Source organism: Thalia democratica, chromosome 4 (assembly GCF_965202585.1).
Source record: "Thalia democratica chromosome 4, ktThaDemo2.hap1.1, whole genome shotgun sequence".
Taxonomy (NCBI): domain Eukaryota; kingdom Metazoa; phylum Chordata; class Thaliacea; order Salpida; family Salpidae; genus Thalia; species Thalia democratica.
Window position 1 is genome coordinate 43,263,526 of NC_139168.1, and position 20,709 is coordinate 43,284,234.

The following is a 20,709-nucleotide window of genomic DNA, read 5'->3' on the forward strand; positions in this document are numbered from 1 at the left end:
TAACCCTAAGAGTAAAATGATCACTAACTTAATTGCGTGACTTTAGTCATTTTTAAAACTTCTGGCGGTTGTGCAATTTTGAATTTTTTTGGGACATAATTGACAATTCTACTGTTTGTCGAGCACTTTTTAATTATTAAATTTTTATATTATGATTCTTTAACAATTGCAGTTGTCTCGACCAGTGGTCGTCAAGGTGTACACTGGTGCACACTAGTGTACACGAAACTTTTTTTGAGGTGCACAAAATTTTTAGGGTACACGAAACTCATTTAGAGGTGCAAGAAATTTTGAGATTACAAAAAAAATACATAGAGTTAGAGTAAGTATGTTGTTACTACTTAATAAAGATTTTAAAGAATACTAAACTGGGGATTTTTTAGTAATTCCGGAGAAGTGTTCAATTAATAAGTATGTAAGACAAAGCCATATAACTAACATATCATTGTGAAAATAAGGTAAAACAAATAAAGAGGTCAATTAAAAAGAGGATCAAATAAAAAGTTTCAGATTCAGTTGTTAAATGGTTTGCATGTAAATAAAAACTTAGTTATGACTTTTAAGGAGAAATGCACTAATAAAAGTATTTACGTAGTCCCACCACTAGCGGCGCTTATTAAAATTAGACCTTTCGGTGCACTGATTTTATTTTTTGCAGCTTGGTGTACACAGAATTTGATTAGCTTGACGACCACTGGTCTCGACCATTAACATTATTTCTGCGATTAAAGCGTTTTTTATTAAAAAAAATTTTTCTAGTAATACTAAATTTTAGTTGATTCAACTATATGACGTTTTAAACTTCAGAAAAAATGTGTTGTGTATTGTATATGTATGTGTTTAGTTCTTGTTATATGAAGTTAAAATACTTAAAATTATATTAACACAAAACCATAATTTTTAAAAAGCTTAGAAGGTTGAGGTGTAATATTCAATTAATATTTTTACTTAAAAAATATTTTGAATATATACTTACTGTAACTTGATTTATTTCAAAAAACTCAATTGTTAGTGATTTAAATATTTTAGCTTAACTAAAAAATCTTAGTTCTTTAAGTAAGACTACAAAAATAAAAGATGCTAATTTAAGTGTTTACTTTCTGTTTTAGAAATAAAAACCTTTAAAAAGAAACTTTCTTTAATTTTTACAAACTCAAAATTTTCAGTTTAATTTTATTTATACAGCAAGCAATAAACTAATGTTTTTCTAAACAGTAGTTTATTTTAAAAGTAATAGTAACCTAAAATATTTTATTACTAATAAATACTAATAAAATATTTTATAACAATATTCAACATTTAAATACATTTAAGTTACTTACATTTAAATTTTGTTAAGTAAAAGCATTATTAATTTTTTGATTTACATATTGTAAAAATTCTATAATTATTTTCAAATTTTATTGGGAAAAACTAATTTTAACAATTACAAATTGTAATACTTTTTGCATTTTACGATACTTCTTAAAGATAGTTTTAAAAACGGACACAAAACATTAAAATGTTAAAAATAACAAAATATAATTAAGTTTTGTTGTAATTCAGCATAAATAAACTTTATTTCTTAAACTTAAATAATTTTACTAATCAAGGTTCAAAAGACTTATTATAATGTTCAAATAAAAGAAATAAAGATTTTATAAGTAAATTGACCAAACTAATCAAAATAATAGATTCTATGTTTATAAAAAAAAATTAACTAATAGTTTATACTTTTGTATAATATAAAATACAATAAAATTAAATTTGTAATTTAATAAACTTCTAACTTTTGGACAATCTGGAAAACTTATTTTTTAGTATAGATAGGAAAAGCGGGAACGGGTCAAAATTGCACGAAATAAAATTGCACAAGGAGTCTAAATTTAAAAAGGGGACTAAATTGCACGAAGACAAATTTGCACGAGGGTACAAAATTGCAAGAAGACAATTTTGCACCAAGGGTCAATTTTGCACGAGCGTAAAAAAAAACAGAAAGAAATAAGTAAAAGATAAATTAATAAAAATCAAAACGAAAAAAAAAAGTTACTGACCGAGGGTAAGGGTTAGAGGTAACAGTGATAGTAAAAAAAGATAACTAAATTAAAAAAAAAAACTAAAATTAACAAAGAAATTAAAAAATAAAAATAAATAAAAAATTCAACCCGTGCAAAATTGTCTGATCGTGCAAAAGTGACCCTTCGTGCTAAATTGTCCTCTCGTGCAATTTTGTCCGCTCGTACAAATTTGACACCTACCCAGGAAAAGCAGCAAAAATAAAATATGCAAATCAGTACATTTTTTTGCTAGTAGGTTTACAGTTTAAACTAGTAAATCTTAAAAAAGTGTATAAAGATTATTTTTTTATTAAAATTTATTGTTTCAATATTTACAGTTTTTTTTTAACCCTTTTCTAATTTTTAATACTTTTATTTTACTTAAGTGCTTACACAGTGCATAAATAACCTAAATGTAGCTATGGATTAGTAATATATACAAAAATTAGTCTGCCTTTTATTAAAACTTTTAAGGTCTAATTCAAAAGCTCTTAAAAATTTACAAAAAAAATATTGCAAATACATATTTCTACAAGTACTACACTTTCATGTAACTTTTATTATTTTTTTATCAATATACAAACTTAATTTATTTAGTTAATAGACTAATAAAGTGTATTGTTTAATATTACTAAAATTTGTAATCGCAAAGATTTAAAACAACTATGGGTTATTCATAAACAGCTTAATTGAAACAAATTTGAATGATTTAAAACTTTAATAATAATACACGATAATAAGATAATTAGAATAATTATAAATACATTTTTTTGCTAAATCCAACTTGACATTATCAATTGTTCAAAAAAATTTTATATATAAATTTTTTTTTAACAACTTTTATTAATGTGTTTTGAATATTCAGTAAAAGTAAAATATTACTATAAACAAAATTTATAATTTAATTAAATGAAAATAGTGCTTTTTTGATATAAATAAAAGTTGATATAAATTTTGAATAATAGATAATATAAATTAAAATTTAAATCTAAAAAATAATACTTAACATACCTAGTTTCATAAAGAATGATTAAAACTTTAATTTTTTGTCTTAACAAAGTCCATGGATTTTATGTTACATAATTGGAGAACTAGACTTTTAACGGAAACACAGGTTTGATGTTAGGTCTAATTCTTTTTATATGATAGAAAAAATAGTTTAAATAAATATTAAAATATATATTTTTTTTTTAAACAAATTAAATTATCTTTTATGTTTTGGTTTTAAGAAAACAAATAGAGAGATCTCAACTGCTGGAGGAGAAATAATGAATTTATTCTTTCAATAATTTATTTTACAAACTAAGTTTCGGTCAAAGACCTCGTCAGTGCTATTTTAATAGCTTTAATGCTATTTTCCATGACTGTCACATATTTTTTTTAGATTTATTTAAGCACTGACGAGGTCTTTGACCGAAACTTAGTTTGTAGAATATTACTTGAAAGAATAAATTAAATTAAAAAAAGCTGGTTATAGAATTGTATACACTTTACCTACGATGTAGTACAATAACTTTCTACTTTATTAAAAACGTTCCGTACTTAAATACATAGTTGTTTTATTTTTAGCATATCCTAACAAGTTTTACAAGGTAGTATATTTATAATACTTTATTTTCCACCAAGCAAAATAAATTCACTAAACAAATCAACATTGTTGTTGTAATATCAGCTCAAAATAAGTTTCTATTTTCTAAGTTTTAAACTTTTTTTCTAATCACTATTTACGCAAAGCTAAAAAAAAGTTTTATTGTACAAAACTTACTACATTTTTTTAAACAAAATTTACCCTGATTTTTATATGACTAAGATTAAATTACAACTTAAAAGCTTTTACTACTATTTAATTATGCTAAAAATATGAGCTTTGTAGCAGTTCGGATGAATGTTCTTTACTCTTAGCATCTCTCCTACTTTGCCAAATTGGAGTACTTTTGCAACTTATACCTCTAGGCTCGTCTAGTTTTTGATTCCACGAAAGTTGTTTGTTTTGTGTTATTTTACATGGCTTAGTTGGCGAAATAGTAGGTGAGTTACATATGTTTATAAACGAAGGAGAACAGAATACTTCATTATTTAATTTTATTTCCGTTTCAATATCTTTTGGTGGTATGGCAGGACTCTTTTCAAAATACTTCGTGCTGTTTCCAAAGTTAATATCTTTATTACCGTCATCTAATACTTTTCTAAGTTGGCTGCTGTAGTTATAACCAATTTCACTGGTATTCCAAGGAAAGCTAAAAACAAAAAAAAAAAAAGGATAAAACCAAATAAGTTTTACAATGTTTCGTACTTAACAAGTTTACATTATTTTTTATAAATTAAGTTATACAAGGTTAATGTAAAAATAGTTGACTGCATGTTTTAAGTTAAAAAAAACCTTTTGATCGTTTAGATTGGTATTTAAAAGTATTATTTTTGGTATTATTGAAAAGAATTTTGTAAAATACATAAAAGCTAACATATAAAAACTTAAATTTTATATTTTCATAAGTTTGATTTAATTTGTAAAAAAAACGTATTAGGCTATTATAACATAGTTAAAACTTTAAAGATGTAAAATAAAAACGATTTTTACCATACACCTTTTAAAATTAATTAGTAGTATAAGTAAAGAAATAATTACAATAACAAATTTTAAATTTAATGGAAAACAAACTTTCAGAGATTTTAAAAAGGTCTAAGGAAGTATAACTAAATTATATTAGCCAAAAAAAGAAAGACAAAAATATTTTCAGACGTCTATGGGTCTAATTAATTATTTAAAATTATTTAAAAGTAGAACCTGTTAACGATCCATTCTAAAGGATCAATGAAATTGGAATTAGTTTTCAATGATATACTTTGTTTCTTTAAACAAGTCCTTATATTCGGTACGATCGAGTCATTCCACATTTTTATAAACCATTCACACGACTCAGAAAAATCTAATGGGCAAGATTCGAAGCAGTTTGTACCTGTTAATTAAAAAAATTGATATTTAAAAAAAAACTGTGATGATACTTTTAGTCTAATTAAGTATTAAGAAAAAGTAAAAAATATACGATTTGGTTAAACAAAGTTTGTTAATTTTAATTTTAGTTTCAAAAACCAATAGTAAAACTAATAAATTTAAATAAACTTTAATTACCTTAAATTAAATTTTTACAAAAAAGTTATACAAAGTTTTCTTTCTTTTGTTCAATGTAATATTTTAAAACCTATTGTTGCTTCAGACAGTTCACAGCTACTCAAGCTTCTATTCAATCGATGCCAACACAGTGGTAGCCACGTAACGACTCTTAGCATTTTTTCAAAGTTATCGTAGTTTTTCTCAGGACTTTTACCTATTTCAACACTGAGTAATTTTTGCCTAAACAGTTTACGAGAAATTAGTATTAAAATAGAAAAACGTGTATAAAACTTTTCTAAAGCTTACGTGAGAAAGCGTGACAGGTAGTCTTTCACGTGGAGACTGGTGTGCTCACAGTTTATACAATACATTGACGTCAGCTCGTTTGTATTTAGTTTGTTACTAGTTCCTATATTTTTTTTTGATTTTAGTTTTATAGAAGTTAGAAAAAATAACTAAAACATTTTGAATTAAATTTGAATAAAGCTACCTATTATGTAGGGACAATTAGCGTCGCCTTCTGAAACATTCATAAGTGAAATAATTTCTCTATGAAATAAGCTAGTCTTGTTGCAGTTTGGAATATTATAGAGTACTATTATTAACACATGAGGAGTTAGTATTCCCCTATTAGTTTTATCATCAATTATTTCTATTAATCTTTCTTTGCAGACTTGAAATACCTTAAATAACAGTTTAGTTTAATCTTTAGTGTTAATTTTCGATCAGTTTTTTATAAAATACTGCTTAAACATTAGTTAATTCATACATTGTAAAAAAGTTAACCACTTTTTTTTGTTTTATTTTATGCTATTTCAAGTTTAAATTTTAGTTTTCCTAACTCTAAAATCAGAAAGTGTTCCATACAGTACAAAAATTGTTTAAATTATTAACAATCAAAATTTCCAAATTGAGTTTTTGTTTCAAAAGCATTTACAAGACAGCTAAAAACTATAACACTTAATAAATTAGTTAGTATAACTTACCCTTCCTTTTTCTTCATTTAAATCGTAGCTAAAAACTAGATCTTCCGATGTAAGTTGTTTTCTGTTTCTTTTTAGTAGGAAATTTGCCAAACTGTAAAGATTTTTGTTTGTTTTTAATTTTCATTTTAAAAAAGCGTTATTGTATTAATTTAGGATTAAGAAACATATATTAAGCTTTGATAAATTTATCTTATTAAACACTCTAGTAAGGTTTAAGTTACTTTATTAGCTAAAAAATAACTTTCATCATAGTTACTTCTTAATAATAAATAAACAACGGGTATTAAACGAAATTTAATTATAAAAACATTCATTAGAATTTTACTTTGCTTAGTTTTTTTTGTTTGAAAATCGATTTACTGTCTATCTTTCTAAAAAAGAAAACTTTTCGCTGTCATTATACGCTCGATAACCGGGAAAAGAAATCTACAGTTGAAAAATCTCCTTATAAATTTTTAATAAAACCTACAATCAAAAATCGAAATAAAATAACTACTAAAAACAAATCTGTTTTTTTAAATAATGAACCAGTATTTATCTGCTCAAAAGTAAATTTAATTACATGACTTATTAAAGTCTAATTACGACGTAAACTGATTTTTTCATACCAGCGAAACTAAAATTCATTTGATATCTATAATAAAGTAAAAAAATTCTCACTAAAACATTTTAGTACAATATCATACAGCTCTAAGCACTACGCAAAAATCAGTTTAAATTAGATTATTATATGTCATCTACGTAGATATATTTTACGCATAAGACTTTATTTTAATTCTTGTTTTGTTAACGAACTTATTTGAATATAGATTTTAAAAGCGACTCTAGGTTTGTTTAAGTGTGGTAAAACAGACTTCACTTGTTAGTTAAAACTACATTTAGTAATTTTTAATAAAACTCTTTGAAAAACTTAGTAAGTTTTAATTGATTTGTTAAGTTGTTTGTTTATTGTATCATAAGTTTTATTTTATTAGGTATTTATGAAACGAATACCATACTTTTTTATTTTTGTTACAAATAATGATTGTATCTAGTACAACCTTTTTACAGTAATACTTTTAAAACTTGTCATTTATTTTTATATTTAAAGTTTTCGCTCTTAAAGTGTAACAAAAATTGATAATATCACTTTAACTATTAACAACTTAAACAAACTATTAAGATATATCAATCTTTTTTTAAACCTGAGTTTTATTTTTTTTTACTTTTTTTAAATTTAGACATATTTAGTAAAAAAGTTTTTTAATTAAAAAAGTTTTAATTTAGTTTAAATAAATTGTTCTATGATTAGATTTAGTTTTTGCAGCATTTGTTAGTATCAGAATGTACTAAAATATGCTTCAAACAATAAAGCAACACTGGTTTTTAGCTAGATGTTTTTTTTAAGAATTGTTTTAAATATCAGTAAAGTAATATTCGTGGTCGAGCTGTTAATCTGGCATGGTTAGCTTTTAGCGAGCTATAAGAGTCAAAACTTAAGAAAAATAAAAGAAAGTATTATGCTAGAAAGTGTGTGGGCTACTTCTTCAATATGACCATAATAAGGTTTAAAAATATGAAACAAATGATGAAAATTAGATATATTGTTTAAACTGACACTTCATTGAACCTTTAAATTATATTAAGAAATTTATTCTAAAAAACAAAGTGATGTACTACTAGTATAAGTTACTGATTAATTTCATAAGCCTTAGCATTTAAAAATAAGACTTCACACTTTTTTCAAAGTAATGTATAAAATAAATTTAAACTTTTTTGCAAGTTGTCGTTTTCCCGATCCTTTTGGTCCATGTAAGATTACTTGCTTCTTATTAATCAAATTAAACGCATAATTTTGCAGTACCTTTTTAGGAATAAGCATTTTGAAGGAAATATAATCAAAAGCTCCACTTGATCCGTCTGTGTTTAAATATTTTACATAGTATTTAAAACACGCTTATATTTGTCAAAATAGCAATTTAAAGGTACATTTTACTTAGCACAATTTTATAGATAATTTTCAAGCAGAGCACATTTACCTTTTAGTGAAAGGTGTATCGAGTCCACGTCTCCTATTATGAACGCACAAGGTAGAAGTTGAGGAGGTTTAGAACCTGGCATCCTCGTCTGTTCACCTACCTGGTAGAAAGCAATGCTTGCACTAGACAGTCCAAGTTTTGAATTTCCGTCAATACAGGTGCAATAGTCCTTGAAAAAATTAATTAAACATGCTATGTAAAATCAGAGTAGCATTTAAAACTTTTACATAAGTCCAACTACAAAAATAAAGAAAACGTAAAAGTATTACGTTTTGAATCGTTATCAAAAATTTAACCATTACTAAAAAATTATTCATTTTGCTTGATAAAACTTCTTTATCAAAAAGTCTTTAAAAACATAACATTTTCATATGTAAGTAGATGAACAACGTACATTAAAAACTTGGTTGGTAATCTTGTCCAAGTCAAACCACGTGTAGTTTCGAGGCACTGGTAAACGACCGATTACAATTGAGTCCTTAGTTGAATGATCTGAGCTTTTGTTGTTCTTACAGCTGTCTTCCGAAGACTTGACAACAAACTTTATCAGAGATTGAGTGTTTTCAAGAGATACTAACTTCTTTACTTTTTGAGAGTCTAAAGTTATTTTTCAACATTTAAGAAACAAAATTAATTTATTTCAAAATTTTGGTCAAATTACTAAAGAACTAATAATTTTTACTTACAAAAGTCTGAGAATTAAATTTTATGTAAACAAAAATATTATTTTTACAAAAAGACTCGAACACTTAGAAATGTAACTTTATAAATATAACAATTTAACAACTATAAGTTCTTTAAAATTAAATCATAATAAAGCCATACATAATGTAAGCGAGTTACCGAGAGTGCAAGCTGCAAACTTTTGAAAATTAATTGACATTGGTGCATCCGTTATTGCAAATGGCGTTGAAGTTGGCCGTCGAAGAGTGGACGAACCTTCCACCAGTTCAATCTTTGAATTGAGTGTAGACCGACGCAGACTGCTGCTTCTACTCAAAGAACTGGAAGATAAATACGAAGGCTTTGCTGTTCTCTGTTCTGGGGATTGAACTTCATCGACGGAAGAGAATGATTGCAGTCTTTCGTTTTCTAGACGAAGTAGCTCCATGTCATGCTAAAAATTTTAGTATCGATGTTTAGAAAATAGTTTACAGTCTTAATGTTCAGATTCGGACTATTTTTATATTTACCTTGAACAGTATTTAAATGGCTTATAAAACTTTATTACTAAATTTTAAGTTCACATAAATTAAATAAATTTTGGTTGTTATAAAACTTGTTCACGGCAATTTTTATTATTCGTACAGAACAAATACATTTAGTTTTACATTTTTTTGAATAAAAAATGAGTTATATAAAATAATTTAATTAGTTAAATAAATATGTTAAGCGTTTATTTTTTTTTGTTGAAATTACTTTTTTTGACGAAAAAGTATCTTTTTAGATAGTTTCTTCTTTGAAATACGTTTTTTAAAAGTTTACTACCTGCATTTGTTCGATGTGGTCCTGCATGTGGTGTAACTGGTGCTGGGACATTAGAATCTGAAGTTTAGCGTCAGTCAGCATTCTATCTTTTTCCTGCAACTGAATCACCATCTGGTTGTAAGATTGCTCGTCGATCGCTGGTTTTCTAGCTGAAGCCAATCTGCCATTAATTATTCAATGAAATCGCGCTATAAAAGTACAAAGAAGCGCAGCGTGGGCGCAAGAAGCAAATTAGTACGCAATATTATTTTAAAAAACATTTATCTTTAATTGAAGTGCTTTAAAAAAAGAGCTTATTATAAACTTATATTTAAATTAAGCATTTGCCATATCTTTATTTGGTTGTGTGGTTTTAAAGTCTAAAACTTGATATTCATAGATAATACCTTTGAGACTAATAGTTTAGCTTGACGGAGTTTAAAAATTTTTGTGTATTTCAAGGAGTAGAAGGTATATTGAATATATCAATATACACATACAGTTCATTTATGATTTATTAGTTTATAACATCACAAACTTATTGTAAAGCATTGTCGTTAAATTAAATGAAGTTAGTACTTTTGATTTATTTTTCCAATAACCTTGTTTAGTTTATATTTTTTGTTAGAAAATTTCATTAAAAGACAATTTTTATACTTTAAATATAGGCTACTAAAAATAAATTGGGAGCTAAACCAGTCGACATGTTTTTGGTTTTATAAAAAACTGCTTATTTTATGGATAAAAACATTCCAAAACTTATTGGGAAATATCAAGAAAATAATTTTAGCATGCTAAGTACAAACTAGAAATTAGCTAATTTATTTCATTCAATCAATTTTCGTTGAGCACTAAAATAATTTTACCGCTTACATGTACGAATTTTAATTTAAACTGTCATAAATTTATAATTTTTTTAAATATACATTTACAATACATCGAAAATAAAGATAGTATAAATATTGCTTGTACTTAATTGAGGATTTAATCAAAAAACGTGCATAAGCTGATGATTTGCTTACATTTATTATAACATTATGTTTTGCTTCATATTCGAACTTAAAAAAAAAAAATAAAAAACGTAAAGTTAAAAAATAACAAACATCTTTAAAACATTTAAATATATTGTTTACGAAAAAAAAACTTTAAGTTACAAGTACACCAGTATAAACAATGTATACACTAGTTGGTTTTTGTTTAATTTTTTTTTTTTTAAATAATACTTAGTAGTATATTTTCGTTCAAAGAAATATTAAGTTAAAAAGTTGAATTGTGTTAAAACAAAATTAAACTAATTAAAAACAAACAAACTATAGCGTTTTGAAAAATTCCGAGAACAGGGTTTTTATATGAACAATAACAACCTTAAATATTTAGAAACTAAAAACTTAAAGCTTATTGTTGCGTTTTTTTCACTTTACATATCTTACAATTTAAAATATTTTGAAATCTACGCAGAATGATTATCAGAATAAAAATATAAAATATCAAACCAACAAAATTTGCAATAAGGTAGTATAATATACCTAGTTCAAAACAAGTAAAGTTTTTAGTATAGTATCAAAAATATTCATATTCAAAAAACTAAAAGCAGATGATAGAAAATCATCAAGCTGTAAAAGCTAACATGATAAATATTTATAAGTTTTCATATTTTTTTTTTTTTAATTTTTGATAAACAAATGATTTTATTAAACTTTGAAATGACTTAGATTAAAGTTTTTTCTTTTATATAGGTAACAAATTTTTTCAGAAAATTAAACATACGATTATCAACTAACTTTATTTCTTGAAATACACAAAAAGCTTTTCGAATTATTTAAAAAAAAAAATCATCGATTTTTTAACTGATTTCGCATAATTAATCAACTTTTTTATAAACTTCATCTAATATAAATGTTTTAATTCTTTGCAAAAGTATGAAATAATAGTTTTTTGAGTTACTAAATTTAACCTTTAATAAATACCAATTAAAAAGTTTGTATTATGTATACTTCAAACAAAAATAGTTCTGTCTAGAAAATAGTGCTTGTTTTTTTGTAGCTCATACTTTTGTTTGGATTTAATTAATTTAGATTTACATCACACCGGTTTTTTACTTGGAAATAAATGGTGAAACACAGAAATTTGCTACAAATTTTGATGAACTTACAAAATTGTTTTTTACAGACTTTCGTGTTCAGCTAATATTTTTTAAAATATGTAAGACAAAAAAATGCATATGTATAAAAAAACATTTACATACGAAAACATAAGTTTACATTGTTTTTATATCATATTTACTTTTACTTTATTCTCATGGGTGTTTGAGAAGCAAAAATAATTTTATTTTGTTTCTAATAATATTTATAGCAAATTTTATGGCTTTATTGTGTTACTCAACAACTTCAGTAAAGCATATAAAATAGCAAGAGTCTCAAATCTATAGCAACACTGATATTTACCAAAACAATAAATATTAAATTCTAAATAAAATGTTAAGGAAAGTGATAACTCCCTAATTTTAAATTTTCAAATGGACTATTTTTCTATTTAGACTTGTTGAATTGCTATTTTAGTTTTGTTCAATTTTTTTCGTACAATTTATAGATTCTAAAATACACAAATAGTTAGTATATACTTACTAGCAAGTTTATAGATAATTAAAAAGGAAAAAAAAACTTAATAGAAAAAATAACTTTCAACTTTAATTTCAAAGTAAGAAACATAAAATTTTTATCATAAAAACTTTTATCTTTTTTCTTTCAAAACTTTATATGCAAACTGAGTTTCGGTCAAAGACCTCGTCAGTGCTTAAACAAAAAAATGTTATTTAAATAGAATCAAATAGACTTTTAAATTAAGTGTTGACGAGGTCTTTGACCAAAAATTTAGTTTGTATAATAAAGTCTTGGAAAAACAATATATCATCTCTCCTCTACTAGTTGAGATCTCTTTATTTGTTTTTAAAAATCGAAACATTTAATAATAAAAATTTTATGAAGAATTGTAACGATTTGTAAAGTTTTTATTAAATATATTAGATATAAATAACAAGTTTATCACCAAAAAGTTTCATAAAATAGAATAAACCAAACTTTTAAAAATAATCATAAAAGTATAAAAACAAAACTGATTTATTTAAATATAAAATACTTTTGTAGGGTATTGTAAATAATTTTACGCCATAATAAACTATTTACCGCATGTTTATGATAATTAAATCAGTTATTTATTGGTTACATTCGAACGCAGTTTGCTTTGAATACAGTTTTATATTTAAACAATACTTTAAATTTTTAATTTTTTTGTAATGGTTTGAAAAAATACTAAGTACAAAAATACATATTAAAACCTAGTATTTGGCAAGTTAATAGCTTCTTCTTTACTAGTTGTCACATCACAATCGTGCACTCCACTTGATTGCGATGATTTACTACTTCTAGTTGATTTCTTTATAGGTAGCTAGTAAAAACTTTACTGAATAAAGACTAGGTTATGAAAAAATCTAGGCAGTTAAAATGAAAAGCATATGTTTTTATTTCACTAATGTAAATTTTTCATAACTTTTTTATTTCTAAATTTTATGTTGTATCAATTTCTTTTGACAAAAAGCAAGCCTTTTTTTCTAGGCCACAAATATAATTGAATATAATTAATATTCTAATTAACAAAAGCTGCAAATAAAGTTATTGCAAACTTCAAAATATTCATTTTAAAACATAAAAATAATTTCTTTTATATTGAATATTTCATACAATTTAATTTTGCTTGGTTATAAAGAGGCACAGTTTTACACCTCATTTAAGTTATGTTTTAATTTTTGACAAAAATTTAAAAGTTTCGGTCAACAAAACAATATGTATAACAAAAAAAAGCCTTTTGCATTACAATAAAACAAACTGAGAAAACTTGGACTGTTTTTCAAACAAATGATTTTCAGCTTTATCCTTTCTTAACTGATTAGTTAGTTTTTGTCGAACGTTCAAAAGTTTTTTTTGTTACAAAATTGTAGAGTGTAAAATGAACACCACTTACCCAGCGTTTTTTCCTGCCAAGAGTTCCGTTCTTACTGAAGTTGAGGGTTTCACCTTCGTGCGAGCTAGCCGACGAAGACTCACTTGACTGACTGCTGTTGGTAACCTGGGAGCTCATGCTCGACAAGCTTCCTGAAGATTTGCGCTTGTCCGCTTGTATTGCGCCTGCCAGTCCTGGTTTCGGTTGGTAAACATTTATTACTCGTCAATTTTTTTTATTTTGCAAAATTATTCAGTATTTTTGTTACTTACAGATAACTGATACAATTGTTAAAAAAATTTTTAACCTATGTAAAACTGTGAACATTTATTAAGTGCTTGATTAAAAATTAACTATTTAAAGGTGTGATCTTCCGTTATTTGTACCAAGTTTTTATTTTTTTGGTGATTAAATAACTTATATCGACTAAAATGTATTTTCTTAACTTAGTAGATACAGCAAAACTGCTTTTAGATTGTATGAAATTTAAAAGAAATAAAATGACATAACTCTTTTTAAAGAAATTCTACTAATCACTTTATTTTTTCAATTAAAATATTAATCCGACTAAACTATTTACAAGTTCTGACACTACAAAGTTATTATGCTGGTTTTGTTACTATGCTTTTAGCTAAATAAAACAAAACTTTTTCAAAACTTTTAAACTAATAATAGTATCAAAGTCACTCTAAACTTGGTTAAAGTTTTAAAACATACTAACTTAAAGTCTGCCGTTTTGGTGTCGATGTGGTTGAGACGTCATTGATGTTTATTTTGCTGAAACCTACATGATAGTTGCAGTTTAAAGCTTCTAAATTATCTGACGGTGTTAAAACAGGACGACTAGGAGAGGCGATGACGTCATCTTGGGATTTAAAGAGGACGGGAGAAGAAGAAGGCACTCGAAGTTTTTGGTAATCTTCAATCGTCTTGCGAAGGTTGTCCAACTCACGCACTTGTTTTCGAGGAATGCTCATTTTATTCGTTTAATTTAACATTCTTTAGAAATTAATTAAATGCTTTTGTTGATTTGTAACTATTTTGTGATAATATATTACAATATTACAATATTAGTGATAATAAAACACTATAAGTTTATATTTATCCAAACACCTTAAAACTTTTTTGAAGGTCTTATACGGGGTGCACGACTTTTCAAATTCGGACAACTCAAATTCGGACAACTCAAATTCTTATAAAAAAATTTAAAGGGCCATAACTAAAAAAGTAATGCATATTTGTCAAATATAAAAAAACACATATGTAGGTCCTATTAATATCTACAAGCCTTTTTTTTGTTTTTGCAAAATAATAAATATTTTTTAAGATATGGCTTAAACAAAGTAAAAAATATAGTTATCTTAAGTAATTTTGAAATATCTTAAACTTTTTTTAAAAATTTTGCAAAAAATAAAAAGTTGCTTGTAGGTTTTAATAAGATCTTCATATGTTTTTTTTATTTTTTTTCAAATTTATATTACTTTTTGAGATATAGTATTTTAAATATTTTTTCAAGAATTTGAATTGTCGGAATTTGAGTTGTCGGAATTTGAATTTTTATGTAACCTCTTATACGTACTATAATCAAATTTATGACTTCTTACAAAACAAATAAAGTAGTACTAATGAGGCCTACTTGAACTTTTATAACAACTACATTTTTAACTTATATTGAACTAAAAAACAGAATTTTCTATTATCACCAAAAACTAAATCTAATAATAAATATATAAATTTCTAAATTTAACTGCTAAGTACACATAGTAAAGTAAAAAATTTGATACTTTTTGTGACTTCTATTTCACTTTTTTTTTTTACTTTATTTAAATTTTGAAACTAAAAAGACACAAATTTTAGAAAAAATGAAAGTACAAATGTGGGTTCAACTTCTATATTTTTCTAATATTTAAAGTAAACAATGTTTTTTTTTTGTTTAATTACTTTATTTATAAAATTAAAAGCTTTTAAATATAGATGTTCAAACTTCTGTAAAAAGTTCACTTGTTTTTACAAATTTATGATTATTTTTACTACAAATTTGACCAAAACTTTTGATAAACTATCATGATCTAAAAAACAGTCTTTCACTTGAATTATTCAACATGAAATTCATACTTAATATTAAAAATTGTTTAAACAACAATTACCATTTATCTTAGCAAAAGAATATCAGATTTCAGGTCTTTTTATAAAACTCACTGAAATAAAAAATATAAATAAGAACTAAAGTTTTATATAAAATATTAATTAACGAAACAAATATGATATCTATAAATAAGGTTTACATTTAAAACAAACAAAAGTGGCAATACAAACAAATGTTTGTTGTTTTTATTTGTCTTACTATCCTAGAGACAAACAATGATAAATTCGTTTTACAGTAGCGAAAAATAATTTAAATCGGGATAGATCAAAAAGTTTGTACTATATGCTCAACTTTATCAATTTTCTCTGTAAACGTGTGTGTACATAAGTTTTCAACTTTATAAATAGAATGAACTTTAACGCTTTGAAGTGTAGAAACACAAATCTAAAGAGATTAAATAAAAAACTTTTAGAAAACTGACCACTAGTATTACATTTATTATTTCGATTAAACTCAAACTTTTAATCCAAATTTTAATCCTTAAAAAAAATAAGTAAATTTGTTTATACATGTGATGTTTTTCCAGTACAGACAAAGGTAAAAATTAAACACAAATTGAACTTAAAAACCTCAATTGATATACTAAAGTAATTTTGAGTTAAAAACATCTGCTTTTTTTTACTGTGAATGCTTATGTTTTATAAATTTAAGTTTTTTTACTTTAAAAACAAAACAATAACTGTATTTTTAACTGGATTAACTAAACAGTGTTTTTTTGCACAATAGTTTTTAAAAAATCAAAGTTCAAATTTAAATTCTAATATTGCGGTCTAAGATGAAGTAAGAAAAAACTCAACAGTTAAATATTTCAAAATTTCATCACTGAGTAGCTCAATGTAATAAACTTGAGACCAGTAAAGCATTTAGTTTAATTAAAAATACAGCAGCTTCAATAAAGAATATATATTGCGTCTTTAAAACCGCCACAAGATAAGTCTCGTTTGCGTAACTGAAATTTGATTTACGATCGGCGCTCGGTATAACAATTGAATTTTTTTTGTCTCTCTTTTAATAGAAAATGTAAAATGAACCAGCTTTGTACTCATAGAAAACTCAAGTGTCGTTTAGGCATAGTTTACACAAGGTCTAAAATACACTGCTTCCTTACCTTTGAGTAGTTATGCTTTTTGTTATGACTTTGCCGTATATATTAAATCAGCATACAGATTTTTAACTTAAATAAAAGGTTTTATGTTTAATAATTCAAAACTATCGAATGAAGAAAATTAAAATTTGTGCTAACCTCGACTGTTCAATTTATATTTCAATAATGATAATGTTTCCTTAGATTTTTATCAAATGAAAAGATTAAAATAATATTTAGTAGGCTTAACAAAGACTAAAAAATTTTTGCTTTGATACTAATTTATTTTGCACAAACATTATTTACTAGTTCTTATAAATTCAAGGTACAATAAAGTCATAAGACCCGTTGACTAAGTATAACGAGATATTTTACCGTTTAAGTTATGTAAGTATTATATCATGAAAATCAATATCAAAAACAATTTTCAGCTGTAATATACCAAAACAAAACAAAAAAAAGTAAGAAAAAAAGTTTTAAGTCAAAAAGGGAAGATTGAAAGTTGGAATAACTAACTTATTAGATTTTAGAATCTATCCGCTACAGAAGAATTTTTGAGAATAAATAATTAAATTATGGAAAAATAAATTTATTACTATTTTGTTTTATATCTATATATAAATGAAAAATAGTTTAGCGTTCTTTATACCTTAACAAGTTATTTATACACAATTTTTAAAGAACTTAATATTAAGTTTAAATATTTTTTGAAGCTGCTGTAGCTATTTGTATGACATTAATTTTCGAACTCTGTTGTGCTAAAATAAGTTTTGAATATTTTGAAATTAATTTTTGGCTTAAGCAATCTCAAATAATTTTTAACATGAATTGCATTAGAGTTTAACTTTTTAAGCCATTTTTACTTTATTACTTAAACACTTAAATGTGTTTTAATATAAAAAAGTTATAGAATTATATTACCATATTATTTATCGTACAAACTATATTTAATGCACGAAAAAATTTGTAGTCTAATAATTATTTTAAATTATTAACAATACTCTAAACAAAATTTTCAAGTTATAACTCTTTCTTACCGAAGATTAGCTTAATTTAAACTTAAAAACATTTTTAGATCTACATAAACACAAAGTAGTAAAAATATTAATAAAGTTTTTAACTTTTATATGTCTAGTATTTGTTTTAATTTATTTTTAGCTATGGTGTATTTTTTAAATATGATTCAAACCAAGTTAAAAAGTTTTTAAAGTAGATTTTTGTTCATTTAATACTATTTATAAATTACAAATTATTCTTATAACTAAAGACTTTTTAAAGCCCATTGATTTAAATATTTTGTTTTCCATACCAAAATTAAATTTTTATTAAAGTAAATAAAATTAAATAAGATACCATAAGTTGTCAAATTCAAAAAAAAACATTTATGAAAAATACATTTAGCCAAGTACTAATTTTAATTCATTTTTTCTTAAGTCAATAATATATCTGATTACATATGGTTTATCATTTTTAAAAGAAAAAATTATATACAGAAATGATAGAATATTTAGATATATTTCAATTGAACTACTTATATTTTCGATAATTTGTATTTTTTGTTCAATAATCAAAGTATTAAAGTAATTTTTAAATGTTTTTAAAAATCTTAACAATATGTACACTAGCAACCGTAAAAAACTTCGTTAAACTCTGGTATTTATTCAACATAGGGAGCATCGTTAGTTTTAACAAAATAAGAAGTTTTAAAGTCTTTTTTAATAAAATAGTTTTATATACTTTAAAAAGTTTGTCTTTTGTTTTTTTAATTTTGATATGCATAGTGTTTTAAAAATTAAAGTAAATTTAGAAAGTTGTACTGCACATTAAAGTAGTAGTAAAAGCTACTGTTTTTATTAAAGTTTTTAACATGAGCTTCAAGATAAAAACTAAAAAGTTGAGAGTTTTAAACTATAAGTAAATCTTTATGTTTCATTTCACAAGTGATTTTTTTACCTTACTACCTATTAATACTTGAATTACAAAAGACCGGTAGTTGAACCCGACACAATGACAGCAAACATATAAGAAGAACATATAGTTTTTTTGATTGTGAAAACACATGTCCTGTCAAGTGCTCGCAACAAAACTAGCAACTTCTGACTCAAATACTAAATTACTTTTTGTCAGCTACCTCTTTTTAATGTAAATGAAGCAAAGTTTTATTTTCGTCACCTATTGATTGAGATTCGACATTATCATAAATTTCAGAATTAGCGCATTACAACAAAATGTATACATTCAATTCGATGCTGTAAAATTTTGTTTTAATATACAGTATGTATACCAATTGTACGAAATAAAAGTAAAGTTTAACCTTGTTTTTAAGTTTTTTATAGTTTGATCTTTTTTTTTGCATCAATTCACTTTCAGAACTTAAGGATACTTTTTTTTGTTGCAAAATTCAAAACAATTTTAGTATACTTCTTTATGTCGAAACATTTAAATTAATGAAGTTATAAATAAAGTTTCGTTTTTTAGTTTACTTCTAAATATTAGTTAAAAACAACATACCAGGAACACAAAAAGTATAAATGAATAGTGAAATAAAAGATGATTTTAGCTATCAATTTCGTTTATACTAAAGTACAATTACTCGACTAAATTAAAAAACTGAAAACTGAATCATTAGTATTTTTTTATTTTTTTAAGTAAATTAACATTTAATTTTTTTACTTACATTTAAGTAAAAACAATTTTTCTGCTAAATAAAAAGTTGGAAAGAAAGCATAACAAATATTTCTTGTATGGTAAAAAAAATCTTTTTAAATGCTTATACCTTTAATTAAACATGTAAAAAGTCCCAATATAGCTTTTCTTTACCGATATTTCTCTTTAATCTCAACGTATTGTTTTTAACGAATAAAAACAGATTGTCTTGCAGGAAAGATTATCGTGCATTAATGTCAGCATATGCCCACCGTTTAGTGCTTGTCAAGACGCGCCAGACTGGCTAGAAACTTAATGCTAATCTATTTTTGATCCTAAATAGAAGTGTAGAAATCATTTTATTTTTGACTCTATAAGTTAATAGTTAAGTGATTTGTTAAAACTAAAAATAAAAAGATTTAACTTATTTTCTACTATGTTGTTATTATTACATTTCTTTTGCATAAAAATTATAGTATTTTTTAGTTCAAAACAACACAAAACGATTGAAAAGAAATATTTATGTATGTCTAAAACTATTGAATGTCTAAAGTTTTAGTTTTTAATAGTGTTTAGTAATAAAATACCAAAAGAAAACAAGTTTGTTGAAAAATGACAACAATGTTTTGAAAAGTTTTAAAGTTTTAAGAAGACTTTAGAAAATGTTTTTTTTAGATTTTTAATTCTTTATTTGATAAATCCGGTAATAATTATAAGTGTAAGAACACTTAGTAATGATAGTAATATCTTAACTTATATCAAAAACTGTTTACTAAATAAAAGAAAACATAAAAAGCTGTAGTACCAGGAGCATACTTATTAATAGTCTTTACTAACACTTCTAAGGTTTGCATCAATTAAACTAAAGTTCAAAACTAATTTCCAAGCTTATTTAGTTGAAAAAAAGTAGAGTAGAACCATGCACTACTCAGTGTAATTAAACACAAACAGTTATTAAAAAAAAATTTAAGATTTTTAGATTATAAACTGTCTATATTTACTAGTGTCACGATATAAAAAAAACCTCTAATAGTTTTTTGTTTACCGATTTTCTGTACGTTTGTTTTTTCAGAGTGTAAAAGTTTATGAATTTTAATTATTATTCTTACAACTACTGGTATGTACCTTTTAATAGCAAAGATAAAAAATTCTTCAAATTTTACCAGTAATTTATTCGGATGGGGTTTAACAACTTTTGGCATAAATTAGTTAAAAAAA

At 24.4% G+C, this 20,709-nt stretch overlaps 1 protein-coding gene across 1 annotated transcript; it reads right to left on the bottom strand.

Moving 5' to 3' along the window:
- Positions 1-3,847: 3,847 nt before the first annotated feature.
- LOC145833375 (neuron navigator 3-like) lies at positions 3,848-14,592 on the bottom strand. Its single transcript, XM_082940554.1, has 14 exons — positions 14,337-14,592; positions 13,637-13,809; positions 12,954-13,063; positions 9,641-9,800; positions 8,996-9,269; positions 8,547-8,749; positions 8,153-8,321; positions 7,886-8,033; positions 6,135-6,225; positions 5,639-5,831; positions 5,455-5,557; positions 5,237-5,388; positions 4,822-4,993; positions 3,848-4,273 (listed from the first exon to the last, which is right to left on the bottom strand). Exons 1-14 carry the CDS (start codon positions 14,590-14,592, stop codon positions 3,889-3,891), a joined length of 2,589 nt encoding a protein of 862 aa, XP_082796680.1. The 3' UTR covers positions 3,848-3,888.
- Between the last annotated feature and the right edge of the window lie 6,117 nt (positions 14,593-20,709).

Bases quoted from the DNA above. Each gene is read 5' to 3' on its own strand.
- LOC145833375 (XM_082940554.1), bottom strand. From the start codon at position 14,592: ATGAGCATTCCTCGAAAACAAGTGCGTGAGTTGGACAACCTTCGCAAG. The intron at 8,322-8,546 runs GTACGTTGTTCA...AATTTTTTCAAG, and splicing joins TTACCAACCAAGTTTTTAAT to GACTATTGCACCTGTATTGA. The intron at 4,274-4,821 runs GTTCTACTTTTA...TTTTGTTTTTAG, and splicing joins TTAGAATGGATCGTTAACAG to CTTTCCTTGGAATACCAGTG.